The sequence below is a fragment of the Ranitomeya imitator genome, chromosome 7, assembly GCF_032444005.1.
Source record: "Ranitomeya imitator isolate aRanImi1 chromosome 7, aRanImi1.pri, whole genome shotgun sequence".
In the NCBI taxonomy this organism is placed as follows: domain Eukaryota; kingdom Metazoa; phylum Chordata; class Amphibia; order Anura; family Dendrobatidae; genus Ranitomeya; species Ranitomeya imitator.
Window position 1 is genome coordinate 198,238,801 of NC_091288.1, and position 14,674 is coordinate 198,253,474.

At 49.9% G+C, this 14,674-nt stretch overlaps 1 protein-coding gene across 3 annotated transcripts in view; it reads right to left on the reverse strand.

Annotated features, from left to right (window-relative positions):
• Nucleotides 1–7,783: 7,783 nt before the first annotated feature.
• The window catches only part of IQCE (IQ motif containing E), a 54,334-nt gene continuing 47,443 nt past the window's right edge, over nt 7,784–14,674 (reverse strand). For 2 of the 3 annotated variants that reach the window (XM_069734340.1, XM_069734341.1), the window contains exons 21-24: nt 10,420–10,538; nt 10,097–10,182; nt 9,045–9,164; nt 8,728–8,960 (exon numbers count right to left, since the gene is read on the reverse strand). In XM_069734340.1, the coding sequence (XP_069590441.1) occupies nt 8,857–8,960; nt 9,045–9,164; nt 10,097–10,182; nt 10,420–10,538 (429 nt within the window). In that variant the 3' untranslated portion in view covers nt 8,728–8,856. Of the gene's footprint in view, nt 8,961–9,044; nt 9,165–10,096; nt 10,183–10,419; nt 10,539–14,674 lie in introns of all 3 variants that reach the window. The other variant, XM_069734339.1, reaches the window with a different exon arrangement.

A 14,674-nucleotide genomic window follows, 5' to 3' on the forward strand; every position in this document is an offset into this window, starting at 1 on the left:
GTGGCCTCCACGTGCCTGTATGATCTCCCTACGTCTGGGCATGGTTCGGATGAGACGGCGGATGGTCTCCTGAAGGATCTCCTCCCAGATCTGGATGAAAGCATCAGTCAACTCCTGGACAATCTTTGGTGCAACGTGGCATTGGTGGATGGAACAAGGCATGATGTCCCAGATGTGCTCGATAGGATTCAGGTCTGGGGAACGGGCGGGCCAGTCCATAGCATAAATGCCTTCAGCATGCAGGAACTGCTGACACACTCCAGCCACATGAGGTCTGGCATTGTCCTACATTAGGAGGAACCCAGGGCCAACCACACCAGCATATGGTCTCACAAGGGGTCTGAGGACATCATCTCGGTACCTAAAGGCAGTCAGGCTACCTCTGGCGAGCACATGGAGAGCTGTTGGGCCCTCCAAAGAAATGCCACCCCACACCATTACTGACCTACTGCCAAACCGGTCATGTAGAAGGATGTTGCAGGCAGTAATTGCATCTCCACACTCTGACACATGTGCTCAGTGTGACTCTGCTGTCATCCATGAAGAGTATAGGGCGTCAATGTCGAATCTGCCAATCTTGGTGTTCTGTGGCAAATGCAGATCGCCCTGCAAGGTGTTAGGTGTAAGCACAACAGGGTGTCAGACCCTCATACCACCCTCATGGAGTCTGTTTCTGACATTTTATACAGTCACATGGTTGTAAGTTGTCTGCTGGAGGCCATTTTGCAGGGCTCTGACACTGTTCCTCCTACTACTCCTTGCATAAAGGTGGAGGTAACAGTCTTGCTGCTGGGTTGTTGTCCTCCTACAGCCCCCTCCACATCTCCTGGTATCTCCTCCATGCTCTGGACACTGTGCTAACAGACAGAGATACCCTTCTTGCCACAGCTCGCATTGATGTGCCATCCTGGATGAGCTGAGCAACTTCTGTGGGTTGTAGTTGTCACCTCTTGCTACAACGATAACATGCAAATGTGACCAAAACGGATGAGAACAGAGAAATGGTCTGTGGTCACCCCCTGCAGAACAGCTCCTTTATAGAGGTTGTCTTGCTAATTGCCGACCATTATTTTTGAGCTATATAACAATTGGTAAGTTACTATTCATTTTAACGACATCTGTCCTACAAAATCAGACTCTGTATGTCACCACACTGACAAAGAGGACCATTAACACCCAGAGACCATTTGTTCCATTTATTTCCAGGAGGAATAACAGAGGGACAAAACAATCTAGATCTCTTGGAGAAGATGCTCCGACATTATTATTATTATATGGCAAATATATATGTGGCCAGAGCAGTCAGGGGCCGATGTAGGAAATTAGATTGTGAGCTCTGTTGGGGCCTGCAAGTCTTTGTACAGCACCGTAGAATAGGTTAGTGCCATAGAAGCAGTAGGGAATAAATATGGAGGAGTAAACTGCTGGCTAGTGCCGCCGATTATTAGATCCATGACCTGGATCTGATAGATTGCAAAGAAAATGAGAAATAATATTAATTATCATCTCAGAGAGTAATTTCCTGCCTGGCATTCAGGGTGCAGAGCGGAGGGAGAGAACCGAGCGTTCCGTGCCGCAGATCTGCGCCGATTACATCTGCTGCTCCATTATCCGGCTGTAGTTTTTTTTTCTTATTTATTTTAGCCAGAGTATCATCCATCCACGATGGTCGTGGGATCAACCTGTCTGTTTAGTAAACGCTTGCATCCAAAGGCAACAACAACTTTTAAACATTGTCCCACTGTTATTCCTCCTGGAAATGTAAGAATACATTGACAACAGGGCGTTAACACTTCCCTTTGTGAATGGAGAGTGTCTGCGCAGCGTTAGTGCTCGTTCACAATAAGAATGACCATTTGTCAATTTATGTTTGCAGGAGGAATAACAGAGGAACTAAGATTTTTTTTTTAGTTATGGGGAATGTGTTTACTGAAAAGTCATGTCAGGAGTGCCTTAAAGGGCAAAGAAAAATGACCCTTAAAGGGGCTAGGCATCTATGCATTAAAAATCTTATTTTCATATAATGGGGGGGGCGGGGGGGTGCAGTGGCGGCGCGCGTCCTGTGTTCAGGATCAGAACAGAGGCGACCACATCTTTTTTGGAGGACTTGCTATGTCCGTACACGGATGGGGATCGGCAGGGGCGCGTCTGACCGTCATTTTATTGTCAAGGGATCCTAGCAAGTAAATATTTTCTAACACGGAGAATCCCTTTAAAGAGCCAACCACCTCGGCGTCCTTAGGGACAGATTTTCTTAATGCAGCCTATATTTCACTGTCCTGACAGATCTGCAGAGGATCCTAAAGGAAGATGCTCTGCAGCACAAGGAGGAGGAGACAGTGTAGCTGCAAGTTATATGACGGAGAGAACCTATCATCCCCCAATATTGCCCTTTTGGTATTTGTAGTGCCCCTGAAATGCAATTAGGGATCATCTTCGATCTTTGCAGCATTGTTCCTCTGTCGATCCTCCTGGAAATGTATGAAAACTGGCAGCAGAGATGGCAGATCTTTATCAGATATATAAAGGCCCAAACTGGCAGCTGTTCAGACGTCACCGTCATCTGCCATTATCTTGGTTCTGCAGGGAATGTGCGGTGTCATGCGGGTCCACGGTGTTTGGGGGACGGAGCCCTAATATCACTACTGCATAGAGTAAAAACACGACTAGAATTAGACTCGGTGGTGTGTATACGCTTGCAACTATTTTTTGCATTACAGTATAAAATCTAAATCGTAGTGCATATCACTCATACTGTATGTGCCATCAACTGATGGCTGGTGGGAGTCTGACTTCGGGGACCCCCATCGATCCAGGAAATGAAGGGGCAGCAGAGCGATTGTATTTTCCTCTAAGGCTACGTTCACATTAGCGTTGCGCGCCGGTGCGTCGGCGACGCAACGGCGACGCAACGCTCGACGCACAAAAAACGCGCGCAAAAACGCTGCGTTTTGCGACGCGTGCGTCGTTTTTTGACGAAAATCGGACGCACAAAAAATGCAACTTGTTGCATTTTCTTGCGTCCGACGCTAGCGTCGGAAACGACGCACGTGTCAAAAAACGCAACCAAAAAAACGCACGCGTCCCCTATGTTAAACATAGGGGCGCGTCGCCGCTGCGTCGCCGACGCAACAGCGACGCACATTAGCGGAACGCTAATGTGAACGTAGCCTAAGCAGCAGCATTTCCAGTCGCCTGGCTGAGCCGGGAGCTGCCGCAGGGGGCAAAATAAAAGCTTATTAACACTCACCGGTCAATGAGCATCCAGACTACTGGTGACGGTTAGGTGACGGAGTAAATCGTCATCAGAAAAACATCCTATAGCAAGTTACTGAGTGCAGCTGACCGCTGCAGCCAATCACAGGTTGCAGAAGTTTGACCAGATGAGTATTAATAAATTCTATAGTATTTACATATTCAATCCTATGGGAAAACTTAGAACAGGAGGCAGCAGCACTCAACGGCTTTATCCTCAGCCTGGCACTAGGTATAGCACAGTAGCGGCTTTGCCCGGAGTGCCCCTTTATCCTCAGCCTGGCACTAGGTATATCACAGAAGTGGCTCTGCCCGGAGTGCCCCTTTATCCTCAGCCTGACATTAGGTATAGCACAGTAGCGGCTCTGCCCAGAGTGCCCCTTTATCCTCAGCCTGGCACTAGGTATATCACAGAGCTGGCTCTGCCCGGAGTGCCCCTTTATCCTCAGCCTGGCACTAGGTATATCACAGAGCTGGCTCTGCCCGGAGTGCCCCTTTATCCTCAGCCTGGCACTAGGTATAGCACAGTAGCGGCTCTGCCCAGAGTGCCCCTTTATCCTCAGCCTGACACTAGGTATAGCACAGTAGCGGCTCTGCCCGGAGTGCCCCTTTATCCTCAGCCTGGCACTAGGTATAGCACAGTAGCGGCTCTGCCCAGAGTGCCCCTTTATCCTCAGCCTGACACTAGGTATAGCACAGTACCGGCTCTGCCCGGAGTGCCCCTTTATCCTCAGCCTGGCACTAGCTATATCACAGAAGTGGCTCTGCCCGGAGTGCCCCTTTATCCTCAGCCTGACATTAGGTATAGCACAGTAGCGGCTCTGCCCGGAGTGCCCCTTTATCTTCAGCCTGACACTAGGTATAACAGTACCAGCTCTGCCCGGAGTGCCCCTTTATCCTCAGCCTGACACTAGGTATAACACAGTAGCGGCTATGCCCGGAGTGCCCCTTTATCCTCAGCCTGGCACTAGGTATATCACAGAACCGGCTCTGCCCAGAGTGCCCCTTTATCCTCAGCCTGGCACTAGGTATATCACAGAACCGGCTCTGCCCAGAGTGCCCCTTTATCCTCAGCCTGACACTAGGTATAGCACAGTAGCGGCTCTGCCCGGAGTGCCCCTTTATCCTCAGCCTGGCACTAGGTATATCACAGAGCTGGCTCTGCCCGGAGTGCCCCTTTATCCTCAGCCTGGCACTAGGTATAGCACAGTAGCGGCTCTGCCCAGAGTGCCCCTTTATCCTCAGCCTGACACTAGGTATAGCACAGTAGCGGCTCTGCCCGGAGTGCCCCTTTATCCTCAGCCTGGCACTAGGTATAGCACAGTAGCGGCTCTGCCCAGAGTGCCCCTTTATCCTCAGCCTGACACTAGGTATAGCACAGTACCGGCTCTGCCCGGAGTGCCCCTTTATCCTCAGCCTGGCACTAGCTATATCACAGAAGTGGCTCTGCCCGGAGTGCCCCTTTATCCTCAGCCTGACATTAGGTATAGCACAGTAGCGGCTCTGCCCGGAGTGCCCCTTTATCTTCAGCCTGACACTAGGTATAACAGTACCAGCTCTGCCCGGAGTGCCCCTTTATCCTCAGCCTGACACTAGGTATAACACAGTAGCGGCTATGCCCGGAGTGCCCCTTTATCCTCAGCCTGGCACTAGGTATATCACAGAACCGGCTCTGCCCAGAGTGCCCCTTTATCCTCAGCCTGGCACTAGGTATATCACAGAACCGGCTCTGCCCAGAGTGCCCCTTTATCCTCAGCCTGACACTAGGTATAGCACAGTAGCGGCTCTGCCCGGAGTGCCCCTTTATCCTCAGCCTGGCACTAGGTATAGCACAGTACCGGCTCTGCCCGGAGTGCCCCTTTATCCTCAGCCTGGCACTAGGTATATCACAGAACTGGCTCTGCCCGGAGTGCCCCTTTATCCTCAGCCTGACACTAGGTATAACAGTACCAGCTCTGCCCGGAGTGCCCCTTTATCCTCAGCCTGACACTAGGTATATCACAGAATCGGCTCTGCCCGGAGTGCCCCTTTATCCTCAGCCTCACACTAGGTATATCACAGAATCGGCTCTGCCCGGAGTGCCCCTTTATCCTCAGCCTGACACTAGGTATATCACAGTAGCGGCTCTGCCCAGAGTGCCCCTTTATCCTCAGCCTGACACTAGGTATAGCACAGTAGCGGCTCTGCCCGGAGTGCCCCTTTATCCTCAGCCTGACACTAGGTATAACACAGTAGCGGCTATGCCCGGAGTGCCCCTTTATCCTCAGCCTGACACTAGGTATATCACAGAACCGGCTCTGCCCAGAGTGCCCCACTAGGTATAACAGTACCAGCTCTGCCCGGAGTGCCCCTTTATCCTCAGCCTGACACTAGGTATATCACAGAATCGGCTCTGCCCGGAGTGCCCCTTTATCCTCAGCCTGACACTAGGTATATCACAGAATCGGCTCTGCCCGGAGTGCCCCTTTATCCTCAGCCTGGCACTAGGTATATCACAGAACCGGCTCTGCCCGGAGTGCCCCTCTATCTTCAGCCTGGCACTAGGTATAGCACAGTACAGCTCTGCCCGGAGTGCCCCTTTATCCTCAGCCTGGCACTAGGTATAGCACAGTACAGCTCTGCCCGGAGTGCCCCTCTATCTTCAACCTGGCACTAGGTATAGCACAGTACAGCTCTGCCCGGAGTGCCCCTCTATCTTCAGCCTGGCACTAGGTATAGCACAGTACAGCTCTGCCTGGAGTGCCCCTTTATCCTCAGCCTGGCACTAGGTATAGCACAGTACAGCTCTGCCCGGAGTGCCCCTTTATCCTCAGCCTGGCACTAGGTATAGCACAGTACAGCTCTGCCCGGAGTGCCCCTCTATCTTCAACCTGGCACTAGGTATAGCACAGTACAGCTCTGCCCGGAGTGCCCCTTTATCCTCAGCCTGGCACTAGGTATAGCACAGTACAGCTCTGCCCGGAGTGCCCCTTTATCCTCAGCCTGGCACTAGGTATAGCACAGTACAGCTCTGCCCGGAGTGCCCCTCTATCTTCAGCCTGGCACTAGGTATAGCACAGTACAGCTCTGCCCGGAGTGCCCCTTTACTTGTGGCTCCGCTCTGTGTGCAGTATAACACCTCTGAACCGGTGACATCAGAGTCTTAGGCAAAGATTCATTAAATGGAATATATTGTATATATTTACATGTAACAATTCATGCGAATAGTAAAACCTACTATGTACAGAATATGGGGAGGAAGAGTATAAAATACATTTCCATTGGTTTGTGGGACACAAATAATTAATATCAAATATTTTTTGATTCACGGAGAAGCCCTTAATGGGCCTCGTTCACACAAGAGACTTGTTTTTCAAGTGTGAATGAGGCCTTAGTGTATGAGAAGCGCCTGCATCATCATCATCATGCAAATGATAGAACATGCTTGATAAAGATCATTTTATCAATCACACCGGTGTAATAGGCGACCTACCTGCCGAAAAATCCAGACAAGCAGATTAAACGGATGTAGCAGAGCTGATAGGTCGGAATCTAACTGGCCCCCAAGACCGCCGGCCTAACTGGCCCCAGGGCCATCTGCCCTAAGGGTTTCCAAAGAGGAACTGGAGGAAAACTGTGTTCACACTCGCAGATTTCTGCCCGTAAGAAGTAAGGACCGGCACACGGACAAGGGACTTTTATATGGGATGATGAAAACTGTATGGGGGCTGGGTGCTAATAATAACAGTATGGGGACTGGGTAGTAATAATAACTGTATAGGGACTGGATGGTAACTGTACGGGAACTGGGTGGTAACAACTGTATGGGGACTGGATGGTAATAGCTGTACTGGAACTGGGAGGTAATAACAACTGTATGGGGACTGGGTGGTAATAACTGTACGGGGACTGGGTGGCAATAACTGTACAGGGACTGGGTGGTAACTGTATGGGGACTGGGTGGTAACTGTATGGGGACTGGGTGGTAACTGTATGGGGACTGGGTGGCAATAACTGTACGGGGACTGGGTGGCAATAACTGTACGGGGACTGGGTGGTAACTGTATGGGGACTGGGTGGTAATAACTGTATGGGGACTGGGTGGTAACTGTATGGGGACTGGGTGGTAACTGTATGGGGACTGGGTGGTAACTGTATGGGGACTGGGTGGTAATAACTGTACGGGGACTGGGTGGCAATAACTGTACGGGGACTGGGTGGCAATAACTGTACGGGGACTGGGTGGCAATAACTGTACGGGGACTGGGTGGCAATAACTGTACAGGGACTGGGTGGTAACTGTATGGGGACTGGGTGGTAATAACTGTATGGGGACTGGGTGGTAATAACTGTATGGGGACTGGGTGGTAATAACTGTATGGGGACTGGGTGGTAATAACTGTATGGGGACTGGGTGGTAATAACTGTATGGGGACTGGGTGGTAATAACTGTATGGGGACTGGGTGGTAATAACTGTATGGGGACTGGGTGGTAATAATATCTGTATGGGGACTGGGTGGTAACAACTGTATGGGGACTGGGCGGTAATAATAACTGTATGGGGACTGGATGGTAATAATAACTGTATGGGGACTGGGTGGTAATAACTGTATGGGGACTGGATGGTAATAACTGTATGGGGACTGGATGGTAATAATAACTTTATGGGGACTGGGTGGTAATAACTGTATGGGGACTGGATGGTAATAATAACTGTATGGGGACTGGGTGGTAATAACTGTATGGGGACTGGATGGTAATAATAACTGTATGGGGACTGGGTGGTAATAACTGTATGGGGACTGGGTGGTAATAACTGTATGGGGACTGGGTGGTAATAATATCTGTATGGGGACTGGGTGGTAACTGTATGGGGACTGGATGGTAATAATAACTTTATGGGGACTGGGTGGTAATAATAACTTTATGGGGACTGGGTGGTAATAATAACTTTATGGGGACTGTATGGTAATAATAACTTTATGGGGACTGGGCGGTAATAATAACTGTATGGGGACTGGATGGTAATAATAACTGTATGGGGACTGGGTGGTAATAACTGTATGGGGACTGGATGGTAATAACTGTATGGGGACTGGATGGTAATAATAACTTTATGGGGACTGGGTGGTAATAACTGTATGGGGACTGGATGGTAATAATAACTGTATGGGGACTGGGTGGTAATAATAACTGTATGGGGACTGGATGGTAATAACTGTATGGGGACTGGATGGTAATAGTAACTGTAGGGGACTGGGTGGTAATAACTGGATGGTAATAATATCTGTATGGGGACTGGATGGTAATAATAACTGTATGGGGAATGGGTGATAATTCAGTTTCCCTATTGCCAGCAGCACATACCCTGTGTATAAGAGAAGATGTGACTGCGGGCTTTCTCACAGCACACAGTGCGTGCGCTGTGAGGATTCTCCGGTGCCGGGAGAGGGCAGGAACACAACCATAACATAACTATAACCTTCCAGAATGTCTGCAGTCTGGAGACTCCAGGACTGTAGGAACTTACAGGAAAGAATGGAAATATAGAAAATGTTTTGCTGAAAGGAAACTGCAGCTGGTCAGGTTTTGAAGGCACTGGTGGCGGCATTTCAGCCATTTTAAAAAGCAGAGTCCTTCCTTCTTGCCGGTCGCGATGGGGACACGAAGATGATGTCGTCTGAATCGTCGGAGTGCAGCTCTGCAGCCGGCGGATGGGATTTGCCTGTATAAGAATAAAGATTTCTATACGTAAGAGGGAATGTATTTTATAAAAAACACGTTAGCACTATAATCCGGAGGCACAGACCAGGAGGAAATCGCCGTGACCCAGACGCCCGGGAATTGGGCCTCTTGGTTTTGGGCTTTTCTTCTTCAGTTATCAGCTCTTCGATATAATCCTCGCTGATCTCTCCGCTGATTTCACCGGCTGCAACACCACATGAGAAAAAAAAAAAAAAAATCACAATCTGGTCTGATTGTGCGCACAAATCTGTAACGCAGCACGGGGAAGAGGGTCCCTTGTCTCCCCCCGGTGTAAATGCTGCACATGTATGACAACCATTCACACTACTGCTTCATTTCCAGGAGACTTTGGGACCCTCTTGTTGGAATTGGTGGAGACCCCAGAGACCATACACTCCTGTGCACATAGATCCATCCTGTCCAAAACCCAAGTGTTAAGAATTTCTATAAGGTAAAAATGTAAGGGTGGTACATAGATGACGTACCCCTGTTCACTTCAGCGGACAACCACACTTATATGGACGCTGCTCCTGCAAACTCCGCTGCCCCATCTTTCTTCTGATGGGTAGGCTATTAATATACAGAAACTACCTTAATGGGGTTTTCCACTACTCTGATTGGCAGGAGGGATCGCATAACATAGGCAGCAGGGATGTCATGACATAACAATCTCATGTGGTCCTTGGGAAAGCTGTTGCTGACACGGCTGGAACGGCGCCAGCACTTGAGGAGAGTATAGGTGTTACCATCATCCAAGAGGGAAACATAGGGATTGAGAAGGGGTTTTCCGAGTTGTGGACAACCCCTTTAAGGTAGAGCACTGACAAGAATGGTTTGATAATGGGGTTGTCTAGGCATAATAACACTTTGAATATGTAAAGCAGTAAACTCAGTCATACCTAAGGTCCCCCACATGTACCCATTCTAGAGGGGACTGCAAAGAGACAGGAAACGGTAAGGTCACCATTCATTCCACCAGACCGCTGCAGCCTGTGATTGGCAGCAGCAGTCAGATATTTCCTGATGAGGCTATTTTGGTCCACTGAGGGAGGGCAGGGTGTGTAATGTGAGAGTAAGTCTGGTGAAAGAAGAGAGCGCTAGAGGAGGGTAGATTACCTAGTGACTGATGTGAGGATTTCCTGGAGACGGGAGATGGTGGACTCCTCCTGATGGGACTCTCCCCGCCTTTCATCTGGTCCTGCCTGAGACAAGCGGGGAGATCAGAGTCACATGTAACGATCAGAGTTTTTATAGAAAAGCCTAATAAATGAGGCCATTTCTCGGCAGCACATCGCACGGCGTGCTCGTAACTCCTGCATACGGTGGGAGAGCGTCCATAGTAACCACGATGGGGGGGATTCATTACAGGTTACGTTGTGCTAGTTGTGTTACATCTTTGAGACGCTCGGGATACATTCTGTAGTGACTGCGGTCTTTACCTCTGGCCGAGCATTTTGGCGCGCGTCATGTGCGCTCGAAAACTGGACTGCAGCAAGGTGACGTGGTCCTCATCCTCGTGGGTCTCTGGAAGGTGTTTACTGTCAGATCTACCACCGTCCTGCAGGAAAAGTCACATCACAATGATAATATTCATATATCCGGCCAAGATCACCATGAGCCCTGTGGTTCAGCAACTATAAAGGGGCTTCAGCAACCAATTTAAAAGGAAGTTATCCGTTTTAGTGTAGCCCATCTAGCCGCTCCGAGATGCTTTCTATTTTAGTGGCCAAAAAAAAAAAAAAAAAGAGGTTGAAATATAAATAATGGTGTAAGTCCTCAATTTCTGCAACCAGTAACTCTTTGATTTTCCATGGCTGGAGCTGCGTAGGAGCTTGACATTTTGCATGGGGAGCTGATCTCCTTATTGGCATCAGTTTGGGGTGAATACAATGTTTTGCTCACCTTTTATTGCATTTTTTTTTTTTTTTTGGGGGGGGGGAAGTATTTTTCTTACGGCATTTACTGTACAGGTTAAATCACTTTTATAGTTCAATTAGACGTTTGCAGATTTGGAGAAATCGAGTAGGATAAACGTTTACATTGATTAAATGTCTTTACTGCTAATATGTTTTTGCAGCGTTTTTTTCCGGACATTTCCCAATGCATTTTATAGTGGGAAATCCGCAAAAAACCCGCAAAATTAATGAACATGCTGCGTTTTTTACCGTGATGTTTTTTTTGCGGAAAAAAACGCATTATGTGCACAAAACATGCGGAATTCATTCTAAATGATGGGATGCATATTGTATGCTGTTTTTTGCGGTTTTATAGCGGTTTTAACGCGAGAAAAAAAAACACGAAAAAGAGGGATTTCTGGGGTGTATGCTGATGCTGCTAGGAGGCTGACACTATGCAAAAAAAGGAAAAGAACAATAGCCCCTCCCCGACAGTATACACCCACCGACAGACACTGAGCACCTCAGTTGGTGAAAAAAGCAATAGGAGAAACAACCATAACTGAGAACACATGAGTACCAACTCAATCAGGACTTGTAGACCCAAACACGGTACCAAGAACAAACAACCAGGGAGGGTGCTGTGTCCCCCAATGAAGACTCCAAGAAAGAGATTTTACGGTGAGTACCAAAAATCCCTCTTTCTTTATCACTTCATTGGGGGACACAGATAACCGTGGAACTTCCAAAAGCAGGAAAAGGGTGGGTAGAAAGGGTGTGCGACCGCCGCCTGCAGTACCTTCCTACCAAAACCTGCATCTGACGAGGTCTGGGTATGAACCCTGTAGAACCTTGTGAACGTATGTAAAGACGACCAGGTGGCAGCCTTGCAAACCTGCAAAGCGGAGGTCTGGTGACGAACAGCCCAGGAAGCGCCGACAGCTCTGGTGGAGTGGGCCCGTACCCCAGGAGGGGGCTCTGTCTCTCGAACACGATAAGATTCAGTTATAGCAGAACAAATCCAGTGAGAAATAGTGGATTTGGACGCTTGAAGGCCTTTCCGGCGACCCTCAGCAATGACAAACAGAGTCAGATTTGTGAAAATGGGCAGTTCTAGAAAGATAGATCCGAACGGCCCTGACAACATCAAGCTTGTGATGAGACTTCTCCAAGGGGTGAACAGGAGAAGGGCAAAGAGAAGGAAGAATGATTTCCTCATTGATGTGGAAAGTGGAAACCACCTTGGGAAGAAATTCGGGGACAGGTCTTAGAACGACTAGTCCTGATGAAGAATCAGGAAGGGGGAGCGGCAGGATAATGCTGACAACTCGGAAACTCTTCTAATTGAAGTGATGACAATGAGGAAGGCTACCTTCCAGGAAAGAAAGGAAAAAGACGACCTGAAGCGGTTCAAAAGGAACGGTCTGAAGGGCACTGACAACCAAATCGAGGTCCCAAGGTTCTAGCGGAGGACGGAAAGGAGGAGCAAGATGAGCAACTCCTTGCAGAAAAGTCTTCACTTGAGAGACGGAAGCCAAGTCCCTTTGGAAAAGAATGGACAAGGCGGAAACTTGACCCTTTAGGGTACTGAGGGAGAAACCCGAGTCGAGACCCGACTGCAGGAAGCCCAGAAAGTCCGGAAGGGAAAAAGTCATGGGAAAGACGTTGTGTGTCTCGCACCACCGGAAGAAAACCTTCCAGTACCTGTGGTAAATGCGAGAAGCTGGCTTCCTGGCTCTGATCATGGTCTGTATGACCTGATGAGAAAAAAAACAGACTCCCTCAGGACCGCGGCCTCAACAGCCATGCCGTTAAATGCAGGGACTGAGAACTCTGGTGAAAAGTGGGCCCTGTGAGAGAAGATCTCAGCGGTCTGGGAGTCTCCAAGGTGTATCTGCGAGCATGTTGACCAGCTCCACGTACCAGGGGCGCCTTGGCCAGTCTGGAGCTATGAGTATGACCGGAATCCCCTCTAACTTTATCTTTTTTACTACCCTTGGGATCAAGGGGGAAACAGGTAAGGAAACTGAAAACTGCAACCATGGGATTACCAGGGCGTCGTGGCTGATGGCCAGAGGGTCCCATGATATCTGGCAACAAACTGAGGAACCTTGTGGTTCATCAGAGACGCCATGAGGTCGATGTCTGGGGTGCCCCAACGAAGACAAATCTGGTCGAATACTGAGGGATGGAGAGACCACTCGCCCGCCGCCAGACCCTGGCGGCTGAGGAAGTCGGCTGCCCAATTTTCGACACCTGGAATGTGGAAAGCTGAAATGACCAGAACGTGACGTTCCGCCCAATGAAGTATCCTTGCTGCCTCTGCCATTACCTGACTGTTGCGCGACCCGCCCTGGTGGTTTAAATACGCCACGGCCGTGGCGTTGTCCAACTGGATGCAGACGGGATGACCGGCCAGGAGTGATTGCCAGTGGAGTAGGGCAAGGAAGATTGCTCTGATCTCCAGTAAGTTGATAGGAAGAAGAGCCTACTGGTGGGTCCAGCGACCCTGCGCTGTGAGGTGTCGGAAGACCGTTCCCCAACCGAGCAGGCTGGCATCTGTGGTGATGACCTGCCACTGAAGCGGAAGGAAAGACCTCCCTCTGAGGAGCGATGAAGACAGGGTCCACCAGGTCAGTGACTGCCGAACCTGCCGAGGCAGACGAACGGGGCGGTCCAGTGAGGTCGTGGATCTGTTCCAAGTGGAGAGAAGAAACAGTTGGAGGGGACGTGTGTGGAATTGGGCAAAGGGAATGGCCTCCATGGAGGCAGCCATCTTTCCCAGGACTGCCATGCAGAACCGAAGCGAGCGAGGAGCTGGGAGCTTGAGAGATCGGGCTGCCTTGCGGAAACCGGAGAACTTGTCCAGTGGGAGGAAGACCCGAGCCAAGTTCGTGTCGAATTCAATGCCCAGGAAGGACAGACGCTGGCAGGGAATCAGAGAGGACTTGTCCCGGTTGATGATCCACCCGAGGTGAGTCAGAGTGTCCAGAGAGATCTGGAGGCTTTGCGCACAGTCTCGATGAGAAGAACCCCTGATCAAAAGATCGTCCAGGTAGGAGATAATGAGTATCCCCCTGGAACGAAGGATGGCCATGACCGCCGCCATGATCTTGGTGATGAACCTGGGGGCCAACGCCAGGCCGAACGGGAGGGCTGTGAATTGGTAGTGCTCTTCCTGGATAGCAAACCGAAGGTACCTCTGGTGCTGTATGCAGATTGGACCATGACATGAAGGTACACATCCTGAATATCCACCGAACACAGGAACTCCCCGGGCTCTATGGTGGCAATCACAGACCGCAAGGACTCCATCCTGAAGTGGCGGAGTCGAACATGGCAGTACAAAAACTTGAGATCCAGAATTGGGCGCAGGGAACCGTCTTTCTTTTGGACTACGAAGAGGTTCGAGTAGAACCCCGAAAAATGCTCATTTGAAGGCACAGGAACGACTACGCCAGCTGTGACCAGGGAAGAGACGGCCTGAAGAAAACCGGGCAGTTGAGACGGTTGCCTTGGTGGACGAGAGAGGAAGAAACGATTTTCTGGAAGGGAAGAAAATTCGATCTTGTAACCGGAGGCAACTACCTCTCTGACCCAGGCGTCGCTGACTACAGACAGTCAGGCGTCCCGGAAGGAAAGAAGTCTGCCTCCCACCCTGGAAGTCATTCCAGGTGGGGGCGACCCGTCACTTGGAACAAAATCTATGGGAACGGGAGCCAGAGGACCTGAAAGGTTGGCTCTTAGTTCTCCATCTGGGGGCAGGCTTGTAAGAGGGTCTCCTCCGCTCTCCTGAAGA